General features: G+C 39.7%; 1 protein-coding gene across 1 annotated transcript; it reads left to right on the top strand.

Annotated features, from left to right (window-relative positions):
- Positions 1 to 1,508: 1,508 nt before the first annotated feature.
- Positions 1,509 to 9,406, top strand: LOC123238770 (ecto-ADP-ribosyltransferase 5-like). Its single transcript, XM_044665980.1, has 3 exons — positions 1,509 to 1,571; positions 6,708 to 7,413; positions 9,231 to 9,406. Exons 1-3 carry the CDS (start codon positions 1,509 to 1,511, stop codon positions 9,335 to 9,337), a joined length of 876 nt encoding a protein of 291 aa, XP_044521915.1. The 3' UTR covers positions 9,338 to 9,406.
- The last annotated feature ends 4,497 nt before the right edge of the window (positions 9,407 to 13,903 follow it).

Here is a 13,903-nt window from a genome sequence, read left to right as displayed (position 1 = left end):
ACAGTTGTTGTGTTTCATACTGGAAGAGGACCAAATGATATCACTGGTGACATCTTTTAACTTTCACAAAAATTGGATTAAGTGAGACAGAGTTACACAAAATTGTCAGACTCACTGTCTTCCAGAGTCATCCAAGTTCAGTGACAAGGGAAAAAAACAGTAGGAATGGTGATATCTCAAGACACAATGGATAACATAGATTTTTTTAATGTCCTGCCCAGCTCTAAGTCCTCAGTAGTGCCCACTTGCACCTTCAAGGCTGTTGGAACAAACTCTTCTCATCTATCTCTTCCATCAGGGGTAGTCTTCACATTCTGAGGACAGACACCACCCTCATTTATCTACGGGTTTGAGGCCAGTCAATTAGCCTCAATATGGTTTTGCCCACCTGCTAGGATGGTTTTTCCATAGAATGGTAGCTGTGCATGCTACAACTTCTTGAACAGGTGAGAGCTGGGTGTCAGATAGATCCCAAAGAAGGATGAACAGTCCTGAAAGGAGCTCATCAAGGGCTCATATTAGGGGTACTAGTTTTCCCTGATCAATCCATATTCTCAGTAAGGGCATCTAGGTGGTTTAGTGGATAGAGTACTGGGTTTGGGATCAAGAAGACCTGAGTTCAAATCTAGTCTCAGACACTTACTGGCTCTGTGACCTTGGGCAAGTCATTCAATCTCAGTTTGCCTTTGAGTCAGCTAGGTGGCACAGCAGTTAGAGTGCTAGTTCTGGAATCAGGAACTCACTTCAAATCTGGCCTCAGACACTTATTAGCTATTTGACTCTGAGCAAGTCAATGGACTTCTGTTTGTCTTAATTCACTGAAGAAGGAAATGGCAAACCACTCCAGTATCCATAGCAAGAAAATATCATGTACAGTATTGGCGTGCTATGGTCCACAGAGCCATGGTGTCAGACACAACTCAACAATAACAACATTCAAGTAGAACTTGAAATCTGCAAGATACTTTACATATAGAAAGAGACTATATATAGTATAATAAAGCATTAGCCTTAGTGTCAGGAAGAACTTGGGTTGGAATCCTGCTTGAGAATTTCATAGCTGTGTCACCCTGGAGAGGTAACTTAACAGAAAATGTAGACAAAGCATTTAAGAGGAAGCATAAACAACTTGAATCACTGGGTCAAGAAATTTTTCACAGTGGAGCAAGTACCTTAGGGCAGTCTTGAAAGAAGCAGGGGATTTCAAGGGATGAAGTTCATGTCACAGCCTGTGCAAAGACATAAAGGTGTGAAGTAAAATGTCAAGGAAGTCTTTGTGATTGGAGAGTCAAATGCATAAGACAAAATCATAAGAAATCAGTCTGGAAAGATGGGTTGGAATCAGATAGAAAAGCACTTTAAATGTCAGAGATGCTTGTATTAGAGACTAGAAGCACACACAGGAGACTGCTTTTTTTTTTTTGTCTCATTTTCAGTTTCAGAGCTGAGACCAAGTTAGAAGAAGAAACACCTGGCAGGAAGATCTTGAACAGGAACCAAACCCCCATATGAAGTCCATAATGGTCATCTCCATCGTAACTGTCCTGATCTTTCAGCTAATTACATCTGGAGTAAGTGGTGTATGCTACCCACACACATTATGCCTTCTTTCCAGCAAACAGAATGATCCTAAGGTTCAACCAGAAGGAAACCAGGAAGTAAATGTAAAGCATAGAAGAAAACACCCATGAGAAAAGGGCAAAGAAACTAGGTTTTGTCCATCTGGAAGTACCAAGGATGATGAAGAAATGAATATTACAGTGTTGTCTCCTACTGTAGCTTTCTCCAAGGGTCTGAGTGACTCTTCCTATTCGAAGGATGGAAACTGATTTCAACCAATCTACAAGCACCTACTAAATGCCAGGCACTATGATAAGCATCCAATTTAAAAAACAAAACAACAAAAGTTGATCTCTCAAAGCATTTAATCTCTATGAGGGATAAGATCACAGGTTATGGGATCAATTAAACCAAGTAGGATTCAAAGGCTGGGGAATGATTGAATACTCACACAAGTAATCAAGGAAAGCAAAAGAATGCCAGGGCCCAATCTTTGTAATAAGTCCTCTTAAGTCAAGTATATTAATGGTTATTCTTACCCCTACTATCTAAAGACAAAGTATGTGGCATTTTCACCTCTTCCTTAGATTCTCTGGTGCCTTTAAAGGAAGGTGGGGGTTGATCTCTCATCATTACTATTGGCTCAATACTCAATTGATTAATGTTCAATTTTAGGAGTCCAAATTCCCCATTTTCACTTAACCATTTAGCAATGAGATTAACCTTTATAAAAGTATATTTTACTTCAAAGACAGAGCAAAAACAAATACAATCCCACCACCACCACCACCATCACTTTGTTCTCTTGGGAGAGGAGAGGTATTTAACTCAGTTACTAAACAATATTGTTTCCACCAAGTTCCAAATCTACCTCCCAGATCCTAGGCTTGTGTCTCAGGACCTTATCTTCCCAAGGATTCCCTTTTTGCAATGGTGGCAGCATTCAGCTTGGATTCCTGGAATTCAGTAACCCCATAACTCAAGCTCTCATGTCCAGGACTTCACTCTTTCTACCTCAAACTGAAAAGGACAAATAAAACAAGACCAAAATGGCAAGCCTCATTTGGGGTCACAAGACCAAAAGAGAGGGAAAGGTGCCCTCGGACCTGTTCCCAATTACTACATGGTGTTGAAAGCTATCTAACATTTCCAGGAAATCTGATAAGGATGGTTTAGGTGATAAGAAAGAAGCAGACACTGGAGATGATCTTTCTGTCAGCTCATGCTGCTGCTGCCTGAGCTTGGGTTTTTATTATATACTGTATACAAAACCCATTTCACATAAAAGAACAAAGAAACTTTGCAGTTGTGCAGAAATACAAATTATGTTATATCAAATCACAAAAAACCTCAGTGACTTCAGGGTGGAATAGAACAAGGTCCAAGGCTGAATTCTAGCCGCCTTATCAGTAAGCTAAGTCTGGGAATAATTTTCTCAGGGGTGAATAGCCCCTGCTGGACAAGGTTTTGACCTTGGCTGTCTGGAAACAGATTCAGAGCCCAGGCAGCTTTTTGCTTAATTTCTGTCTTTAGTCTTGGAGAGAAATTGTTAACCTCTTAACCGCTGGTTTGCTAAGGACTTAAAATTTTCCAATAAGTCTATAATGCTTTTCCAATAAGAAAAGGTGTGGATTATAAAAGGGGTCAAAAGAGGAGTCAAGATTTTTATCTTAGATAGCCCATCCTGTCTGGCTCTGACTAGCAGAGTAGCTTTCAATGGGGTCCAGATAAAAATATCTATTTGAGACTCTGTTTCTCTTATTGGCCTCCTACAACATGGTGTCCATGCTGTGGATGTGCAAAACATTCTCCATTGGAACATCACCACAAAGAAAGTTGCTATGCCTCCCTCAGAGAGATTTAAAGACAGACAGGTGGCAGGCCACCACAAGATGTCCTCTCCCAGAAGTGGGCCCCTAACACTGTACTTCAGTGCCTGCACATTAGACAGTCCAGGTATGTGCCAGAGTCCCACTACACAAGTCCCTTGGCTATTTGTGTTTAACCATTCTCAGGGCTTTGAATTCTTCTTGCTCTCTAACCTTATGTTCTTGTCTCAGTTGACCATATAACCTGTGATTCTGTCCCTGGTAGAGATTCAGCCCCTTGAGAGGAGCAATAGTTTCCTTTTTTTAATTTATATCCTGATACACAGTCAACAAGCATTTATTAAATAACTACTTTGTGGCAGACACTGTGCTAAACAATGGAGATATCAAGTATACTCTGCCCTTAAGAAAGCCATAGTCTTTGAATGGGCAGAGAATGTGTAAATGACCATATACAAACAAGATACCAAAATGCTGAATAAAATGCTCATTGAGTTGAATTGAAAAGAATAAAAAGAAGCAGCAAACCTGTAAAATAAAGATACAGCCTGCATTTGCTACGATGTGACTACAAATAGGATGGCCAGGTAGAGGAGAAGGGAGAAGATTAGACATAGCACAGTTCTACATTTTTAGAAACTTAAAGAACAAATTAAGTAATAATGGGAAAATATTATAGGTATTATTATAACAACTATCTAATAACATAATATCATTCTAATTTGGGCATAACTAAGTTTACATGCTAAAGAAATTTGCTTCAAAAGCAAACTTTTGATTTCATAAAATGTACTTATCATATCAGCCCTGATTGTCAAGGTTGCTTCAAGATGGAGTCCCTCTTTTTCTTCCACTCAGTAGTGAGAGGAAAGATTGTCTATGTCTAGCCTAAGTTTCTGGATCCTAAGTTGTTCCTGGGAGGAAGGAAAGATCATGCCTCTTCACAGAATCATAGAATTCCAAAGTGGGAATTTAAATGAAAGATCCATTACTCAAAACTATACTAGCAATACTCCCAACAAGTTAGCATCTAATCTTCATCAGAAGACCTACAGTGATGAGGAACTCAGTGTTGTCAAGGCCTTCCTATATATTGAAAAATACTTGTCCAACACATTAGTCATTCTATGTGCTTTATGGTGGCTGGTTGGGCAGGCTTGTGTGGAATATCAGTCATTTCTGATATATGGCTTATATCCTCAGTCTCTCCTTCCAGAAGTAAAAAAAAATACATATAGGTTTTAAATGGTTCCTAGCATTTCTGTTCTCCAAATATGAAGCATGAATTGTCAGAGCTTTTCTTTGCATGCACTGGAATAAGTTTAACACTCCCTGGAGAAATCTGAAGTTATCCTGGGCTAGTCAGATCTGTTTATTACTATCTCTGGGATCCTTCCTTTCTTGAGCCATATTTCCAAAGCCATTGCCCAGGGCTCTCATAGACAAAGAGTGTTATACTCTGAGTAGTACTAACTGCTTCCTGTTGTTCCATGAATGAAATGAATCACAGTCCAGTCAAGCACTCCATTACAGAGCTCCAACTTCTGCCATTGTCTCAACAATAAGATATTTTCTGGCTACTGGGAGTCTCTTAGCATCATTAACTCATTCTTTTTTTTTGACTAGTATCACTTCACTTAGCCCTTCATCCACCATCTGCTCTTGTTATCAGTTATCCACAGATAACCAAGATAAGAAAGATTCATATTATTAAACAAGGTTAATATATGAAGTTGACACTCTGGTGTCAGTTCAGACTGGTAATCTGGTGGAAGTCCCAAGCTCTCAACTATACTTCCACTTGATTGTAGCCCCACTGCCTAGATATCATACAGACAGGCCACCCGTACCATTCAGGATTACTCCAGTTTTATTATCATCTGGCCTTTGGAACAGATCACCCACATTCACATTAGTTTTCTCTGGCCTGTAGCATACTGCATTGTTGTGAGTCCACATATGGAGTTTTCCTCCATACTTATAGTCTTTGAACTTTTTAGTGAGACTCCACTTCGAAATCAAGAATTCAAGCTTGTAGATGGGATAATGAGTCCCACTATCAGCCAAACCTCTATTTGTAAATACATTTGATCTCTGGTATCCATCTTTTAGGAAAGCTCCCAAACCTTCCAGGCTGCCATCTTTGTTGTGCACAAAAGAACTTTTTTTTTTAACCCTTACCTTCCATCTTGGAGTCAATACTGTGTATTGGCCCCAAGGCAGAAGAGTGGTAAGGGTAGGCAATAGGGGTCAAGTGACTTGCCCAGGGTCACACAACTGGGAAGTGTCTGAGGCCAGATTTGAACCTAGGACCTCCCATCTCTAGGCCTGGCTCTCAATCCACTGAGCTACCCAGCTGCCCCCAACAAAAGAACTTTTACTAGGTTATACATAAGGCCACACAGGTTCATTTATGAGAAAGTTAACTCTATTTGAAGGGTTGGTTTTTTTCACAGTACTAAGGTCATCAATTCTCAAAGGGCTTTGTTGGTTTTTAAGATGATTGTTCATTCCTTACTCTTAAATTTCTAAATCTTTTGAATGATATATGCATGGATAAAGTCATTTAGTGGCTAAACAATAGAAAGATACTTCTTAACAAATTTTCAGTAATAATCACAAAATCCTCTATAAAGTCTGTGAATCTTGAAGATTAAGTAGACCTGGACATTTCAGAAATGCTTCTACATTCTCTGGGTCAAGGCTCATATTTTGGAGGGGATGCCACGACCCATATACTTAATAAAAGTTTTGCAAAAGATTGTCAAATATTTTTAGCATTTATCTTTTGACAGCTTCGGAGCAAATTCCTCTGGTGGATCCAAACCCTTCCTCAGTATCTCTTCATGTTCTTCCAGCTTCCAATGTTTTTCCAAAGACTAAAAGAATCCAAGCATAGTGGTAGCCTGCCTGTAAACCCTGTTTACTGGGGAGGCTGAGGCTGGTGGACCACTGGAGCTCCACAGTCCTGAGCTGCGATAGAGCTAAAGCCAATGTGGTGTCCAAAGTAGATCCAGCACTACAATGGTGAGCCCATGAGAGAGGGTTGGGTTAAGGAAGTAGGCATCATGGGTCTTCTAAAGCTTCAGTGCCAATCAGCATGGGAGCAGCTCCCCCTTGCAGCCTGGCCAAGATAGGAGAATGCAGACTCAAAACACCCAAACACAAATAAAGGGAACTAGATCCATTTTCTCTTTCATCATTAGGTAGTTTATATGTCTTATTACTTTGTCCATTAACCATTATTGCTGTAATGTTAAAAATATGTAGAGACTGATGCAATTCTGAATGCAACTGAAACTTCCTTCTCCTTTCCAGGAAGCAGCTGAATTCCCAAAATATGTCATTAGCCTTGAACACAATGCTTTTGGTGACCAGTATGTTGGCTGTGAGGAGAACATGGAGACAAAGGCAAAAGAGCTCTTAGCTCAAGAAAGGGCGATGAATTCAACTTTTAATAAACTGTGGGAAAAAGCAGAAATCAAATGGGAAGAGCTAACTCCCAACAGGAAAAGAATGGAGAAGCCATATGAAGTTGCTGTCATTGCCTACACAATGGAAGAGAATAAGATTTATCCAACTTTTAATCAAGCAGTGAGAGAATGCTGTGAGTCCCTGGAGGCTTATATGAAGAAATTCCATTTTAAAGCTCTCCATTTCTATCTGACCAGAGCTGTGCAAATCCTGAGAGGATCAGGATTCTGCCAAAATGTGTACCGGGGCATCTCTGTGCAACAGCTACCTGATGGGACGGGAGAGATGCGCTTTGGTCAATTTGCTTCAACTTCTCTGAAACAAAAAGTGGCCTTTATATTCACAGAAGGTACAGGGACATTCTATGATATTTATACCTGTCAAGGAGCTCGTATTGAACATTTATCAGCTTATCCAGAGGAAAAAGAGGTGCTGATCCCCCCATATGAGTTGTTCACTGTGTCGAGTTTCTCACAATTTGAAGGCTTAAAAAAGGTCGTGCTAAAAAGCAAAAGAACATTTAGCAAGTTTAACTGTGCCTACCTACAAGGTGAGCCGGGGTCTGACACAAGGAATAGGCAGTTTGAGTTCTGGAGAAACTAGACTGGAGGTCATCCTAGTTGGGTTGGCATTTATTACAATTTTGGTCTTGGTTCAAAGAAAATCAGGTTCAAATCTCTGCACCTAATAGTTACTAGTTATGTGTCCAGAAGTTGAACTAAAAAGCCACTGATAGAACTGGATGATCTCTGAGGTGCCTTTCAACCCTTCCATCCCCTCTGATGCCCTTAGAGGAAAAAAAAAGTACTGAGCTCAGGGTACATAGGTGGCACATATAAGAGCCATGTTTGAAAGCCAGAACTTCTGGGCTCCAAATCCATGGTTTGGGACTGCAGCACCCTGGACTAGGGTAAGAGGGTCCCAACAATCACAGTATAAAAAAGTTGGAAGCTTCTGCTAGGTAAGAGTTGGTCTCTGGGCCTATTCCCAGAACCAGCCACTCCAGGAGCCTGAGCAGTGATGCCACTACAGAAAGATGCTGCTATGGACTTTAGCATAAATAACCAAGGGACACTGGGGCAACTTCCATTCCTAGTGATCGCTTTAGAAAAAACAATGTTCTCTGCCTTGGAAAACAGAGGTATGATATAACCTGGAGAGGCACAGACTTGAGGGGAAATATATCAACAAATAGTGCTCCACAATCAAATGGTCTTCCTCAGGAGGCAATTGATTCCTCTTAAGTCCAGATCTTAAATGGAGGATAACTGACTTCTCATAGGAGATGTTGCAGAGAGGATTCTTAGGTAGGAATTGGTCTGCGTGACCACTGAGGTCCTTCCTAATTCTAAGCCTCTATGATCCTCTATATAAATAAGCAACATCCATGTGTCCTGAATGGCCAAGAGGCAGAAGAAGCACTGCATTTAAAGTCAGAGAACCCAAGTTCAAATCCTGATTATCCTACTTATGGCTTGTGTGGCTTTGGGCAATCTCTTGACTGATTTCCCCAGGCTTCCATCTCCTTACCCAGAAAGTAAGAGAGTTGGGTTAGATAATTTCTAAGGTCTTTTCCAGGTCTGAACACGAATCTATTAGACCTTAGATCCTGGTATTTTCATGGTTTTCATGTGTCTTGATCCTCTCTAGAGACCTTTTCCTGATGATGGAAGAAAGCTGGAGGTGATGGGCCACCAGCTATTTTCACGAGTAGAGGATACACACCTAGTTGTGCTGAATGAGCACTGCAAAATGGACTGGGATAGGACAGTATTAGGATGGTGGAATTTAGAACACAAAGGGTCCTGTATCTACCCTCTTAAGACCTTTCTGAATCTGTGATGGGGTCAGTTGCAAGGGCTGGGCTGAGCTGAATTTAGGACTATGAAATCCATCTCTAAGAACTATAAGAATTTATTTCTGTTTCAAAGAAATAAAGCAATTATTTTGCTACAAAGCCCTGGTAAGGTGTCTCTCCCTATTTTTAATCTTTCTCTGGGCTCTATCTACATGGCCTTCCCCCCACTCCAGATACACTCCCATCTTCACCCCTCTCACAATTTTGAGTGTGAGACAGGATCCCTGCTTGAAAAAATGCTAAAATTATACAATATCCGCATCAGAATAGAAGAGGTTCCTTTGAGGCTACCTGGGTACCAGTGCCCAATACAGAATGAACTCCAGTATATCCTGAACTATCTGTGGTACTCTCTGATGAGAGGAGGTCAGGGATGAGGAGAGGAAGAAAAGAGTAGACCCAGACTACTAATCTATGATTTCTAATCTTCTATCAATGACAGGAAAGGGAAATGGGGGAGAAACTTCCAAGTTGAATTCACCCTTTCTCCTCTATTCTTTCCTTTCTAGCTTCTGGTCAAATGACAAAAGGCCCTGGACAGTTGTCAACCATCTTATTCTCTGGAATATTCATCTTGTTCTTCCAAGATCATTTGCAGATCTTGACGAGGCTCTGACCACACTGGGGATTCATATTGATAGTGGTATGCCTGTGTTTACCAGTTGGCTCTCCCTACTAAAAAAGAATGTGCCCATGATACACTTCTAAATATAATCTGCATTATTTATATTTTTCCATTGCTTTATTAAGTTTCTGCTATCAAAAAAACTCAGGAAGTATTTGCCAATTTCCAAGCTATATTCACAGTTAAAATTTAACACTCAGCTTTCTTGGCGAAGTTGGAGCTGGCTCTAGAACATTTCTCCACGTAGATCTTTCTCAGCACCATGAATTAAAGCAATGTCTGGGTATCTATCACCCAAATAGGGCATGTTGGGGAGAAGGATGATTTGAGTTTGTTCTTAATTTTCCCCTCAATAATCCAGAAAAAGTGTTAATATGGAAATGTTTAAAAGGCTTCATTTAATGCTAAATTGCGAGATTATCAAGTTGGAAAAAAATAGATAAGTAATTTCTCACCACAAGTTGGTTTTTATTCTTTTTTTTTTTTTAAACCCTCACCTTCTGTCTTAGAATTAATACTATGTATTGGTTCTAAGACAGAAGAGTGGTAAGGACAAGGCAATGGGGCTAAGTGACTTGCTCAGGGCCATACAGCTAGGAAGTATCTGAGTTCAAATCTGAACCCAGGACTTCCCATCTCTAGGCCTGGTCTCGATCCATTGATGTGAGAAGCCAATAAGAGAATAGATAAAAATCTGAGACTCCTCTTTTGATTCTAACACTGAAACCTTAAAGATTTCATTCTCTGCATTCTGACCAGATAACAAAGTTGTTTTTTCAGCAGCCAATAAAATTTTTTCTGGCAATTGTTCTGATCTGTGTTCGGTATAAAAATTTTTCAAATCATTGCCAACTTTTTGCCAAAATTCTAAGGGAATCCACGGGCTACAATTTTGAATAAGATCAAGAGATTTAGTGAGCTGTTCTTTACTAACTTTTACTCCCCATTTTCTGAGGATGTGCTTAGTTATATCAATAAAAAGAGTTCTTTCCTTTGATTCACAGTGTCCCATCCTGTTAATCTATTCTTTTACTTCTAGTGTCTTCCCTTAAGGGGAGAGTTCTGAAAACTCTGGATTTCTTGCCCTTCTTCGGGCAGAAACTAAACTGTCGTAATTTGGGAGTTGTCTGAGGGGGAGAGCAAATATTTACCTGAATCCAGCGATCCAAGGTCCCTGTATGGGCACCAAATGTGGAGATCTCTTTATCATCTCTGATAATCTGATAAGGACAGTTTAGTTGATAAGGAAATAAGGAGAGAACAAGGGAGTTGTCTTTTACCTCATGCTTCCAGCTCTGGCTCCAAGAACATGGAGTTTATTATATATACATATATATATATATCATTTCACACAAAAGAACCCCCCCGAAACTTCGTGTTTGCGCAGAAACACAAATTATGTCACATCAAAGCACAATAAAGTTATAGTTTTACAAAGAATTTTAAGAAGATAATGCCAGATGAGAAACAGTCTCAAGGTTAAAAATGAGCCTGACTTTATCTAAAAGTTATTTTGCCTGAGCTTGCCACTCCATGACCTTGGGATGCCTGGAGCAGTTAGAGAGATATACCCACAGCTGCAGCTTTACTCTGCTGAGTGAAAAAAGGCTGTTAACTCATTAAGTGCTGGTTTACTAAGAACTTAAAGTTTTCCTAGAAGGCTATAATGTTTTTCAATAAGAAAAGGTGTGTATCATAAAAGGGGTCAAAAGAGGAGTCTCAGATTTTTATCTATTCTCTTATTGGCTTCCTACAGATTGAGTCAGCTAGCTACCCCCAAACCCATTCTTAAGAAGAAGGGGAGAAAAAAAAGCACCATTCCCTTGATCTTGCTAAGGTATCATCACATTTTCCCTCCCTTTCATTGTCAAAGAATAATCTATACTCAATGCCTCTACCTCTACACCAGGGGTCGGCAACCTTTTGGGCCACGAGAGCCATAAATGCCACATTTTTTAAAATGTAATTTCGTGAGAGCCGTACAGTGCTCACAGTGCGCACTCCTGTCACAGTGCTCGCTCCTGTAACAATGCCTGAAAAAAAAATTGACTTTATGGCTCCTGCAGAAAGAGCTATATCTGACCCTCAAAAGAGCCAGATATGACTCAAGAGCCATACATTGCCGACCCCTGCTCTACACCATCCATCCACTGACTTCTCAATAATTCACTTACTTTGTCAGTTTTCCTATTTGTCTGACCCCATGGGACAAACATTGGACTGAGTGAGAGAAAGGTGCCAGAAACAGATGGAGAGGCAAAGGAACTGATTACTGTATTCTTCTCAACTGAACAGCATGCATGCAGAAACACCTCTCCTAAGAAGAGAAGTTCATTAGATACTGGAATTAGCACATTCTTTTGGAATAAAAATGAGTAAGAAAAAGGGGGAAAAAAACACCAAATTCTTGAAGTGGGTTTGACAGTAAATCCTTAGAATGACTTTGAGATCAATAGGAGATAGGCTGATAACAGCTATTTTATCTTGAAATCTCTGGAGCTTCTCCTGGTTGAAATAATGATTGTCTTAGGAAAAGTTCCTAAGATTGTTTCCAGTCCAGGTTCAGTTGGAACAGTCTGGTCAGGATTCAGTTGGTGGTTCCCATTACTCAAGCTTAGCATATTGTTAGTTGCACAGGATTATTATTATGTACCAAAAACCCCTGGTAAAAAAATGGAAGCTTGAGTAAATAATCCTACTTGATCTGTCTGTATCTTCTGACACTATCTACATCTTCTCCTCCCTTGTCTTCCATGACTCTTTGCCCTTCTGTGCCTTCACACCACCAATTCTCCTCACCCTACTCCACTTTCCCCCCAGCCCTGCCAGACTATTCCTCATTGTCAGAGGGAGTATCAGTGAACCACAAGCTCAATATTCATCAGTGGCTTTATGTAGCAGCCAAAAAGCTCATGATACCTTGGGCTGCATTAACAGAAGCATGAGCACCCTAACTAGACTGTAAATGGAGAAACATGTTTCACATTGGGAATTAGATTAGGATTAGGATTGTGGAAATTAGGATATTCAGATTAGGAAATAAGGACCTTAGGAAGTGTTAGAAATGAAAATATTTGAGCCATAATCTCAAGCTGAAGAATCCAACTTTATTTTGTGAGTAAATACAGTCAGAGGTCTCACCACACCCAACCTGTGGCAAATAACTCATTTAGCGGCTCAATAGTTTGTTTTATATAGTCTTTTGATAGCTAATTAGTATACGTGATTAACAAGACCAAATGTTCAGAGTATGTTAGAAACATGCTATAACATTTTAGTAATATTTGCTAAGAACTTGTACAAGGTTAAGATCAAATTCATTACAAAGCATTTTAATTCATCTCATAACTACTAAATTATTACCATCACACTGACTCTGGGAAATGACTTAAAGATGTCAGTCACCTATCTTGGTTATAAAGCTCTGAGACACTTGCAGTGGGTTTATAAATCTTCACAGAATCAAAACATATCTAGATATACCAAGGTTGTTTTCCTATTATTTCATTAGGACAACATCTCTAGCTGTGCACTTGCCATTCCAAATGAGCACGGTTCATCTGCGCACGAGTTATAGCTTCCCTAGATAACTATATAGACCTGAAGTTTTTATTTCTCCAATAGAATCTCTTGCTCTAGTCAGTCACTAAAATATTTTAATATACCAAACTATATCCTTTCTATTACTATGGTTATTTAATATTCTATTATTATAATTGATATCTTATGCACAGATTAATAACTGTGTTTCTCTTCCAAAAAATCATAGCCACAGTTGCCTACCTAAAGGATCACATATGATTATTTGGTTTATGATTAATAATATAAAAAAGCAATTTCCTTTTCAGGAAGAACATTTATCCAATGGAAAGTATCCAGAGGAGGACGACCTTAATGATGAAGAGCTTTTAGTTCATGCTAAATAAGGATCTATTGAAGGAATGGGGGATGTTTAGTTCTGGGAAAGAAAAAACTCAGGGGAAAGCATAATGACTATCTAGCATCTCAGTTGAGGCCTTCAGTACCTTTCGACCAGACTATTCTAATAGCCTCCCATTGGGTCTACCTTCTGCATGTTTTGTCCCTATCTGATGTATCTTCTACATAGGCACCAAAATGATTATCCTAGCGGAGAAGACTGACCATATCGCTTCCTTACCTAATAAATTCCAGTGGCTCCCTATTACCACTGGAGTCAAATACAACCCCCACCCCCATTTTGGCATGTAAAGCCCTTCACAACTTCATCCCAACCTACATTTCCAGCTTTATTATATATTACATCTCATCCTACACACTATTATCCTACATGCTATTGTACAAGTCAAATTAGAAGACAGTTATTATGATCACCCTAAAACTTCTCCTTTCCTTCTCCAGCTTCCTTTCATCCAGTCATGGTAGCCATGCCATATGAAGAATGTATGTGCATAAGAAGATCATCCACCATGATCAGGTGGGATTTATACCAGGAATGCAAGGATGGTTCAACATTAGGAAAACCATCCACATAATTGACCATATCAACAGTCTAACAAACAAAAATCACATGATTAT

The sequence above is a fragment of the Gracilinanus agilis genome, chromosome 3, assembly GCF_016433145.1.
Source record: "Gracilinanus agilis isolate LMUSP501 chromosome 3, AgileGrace, whole genome shotgun sequence".
In the NCBI taxonomy this organism is placed as follows: Eukaryota; Metazoa; Chordata; class Mammalia; order Didelphimorphia; family Didelphidae; genus Gracilinanus; species Gracilinanus agilis.
The sequence above is the reverse complement of the archived record's forward strand: the minus strand, read 5'-3'. Positions and strand labels throughout refer to the sequence as shown.

What these genes read in the sequence shown, in the direction of transcription:
- LOC123238770 (XM_044665980.1), top strand. Translation starts at nt 1,509, where the DNA reads ATGAAGTCCATAATGGTCATCTCCATCGTAACTGTCCTGATCTTTCAG. An exon ending in TTCAGCTAATTACATCTGGA is followed by an intron (nt 1,572 to 6,707) that starts GTAAGTGGTGTA and finishes TCTCCTTTCCAG; the next exon opens with GAAGCAGCTGAATTCCCAAA. An exon ending in TAACTGTGCCTACCTACAAG is followed by an intron (nt 7,414 to 9,230) that starts GTGAGCCGGGGT and finishes TTTCCTTTCTAG; the next exon opens with CTTCTGGTCAAATGACAAAA.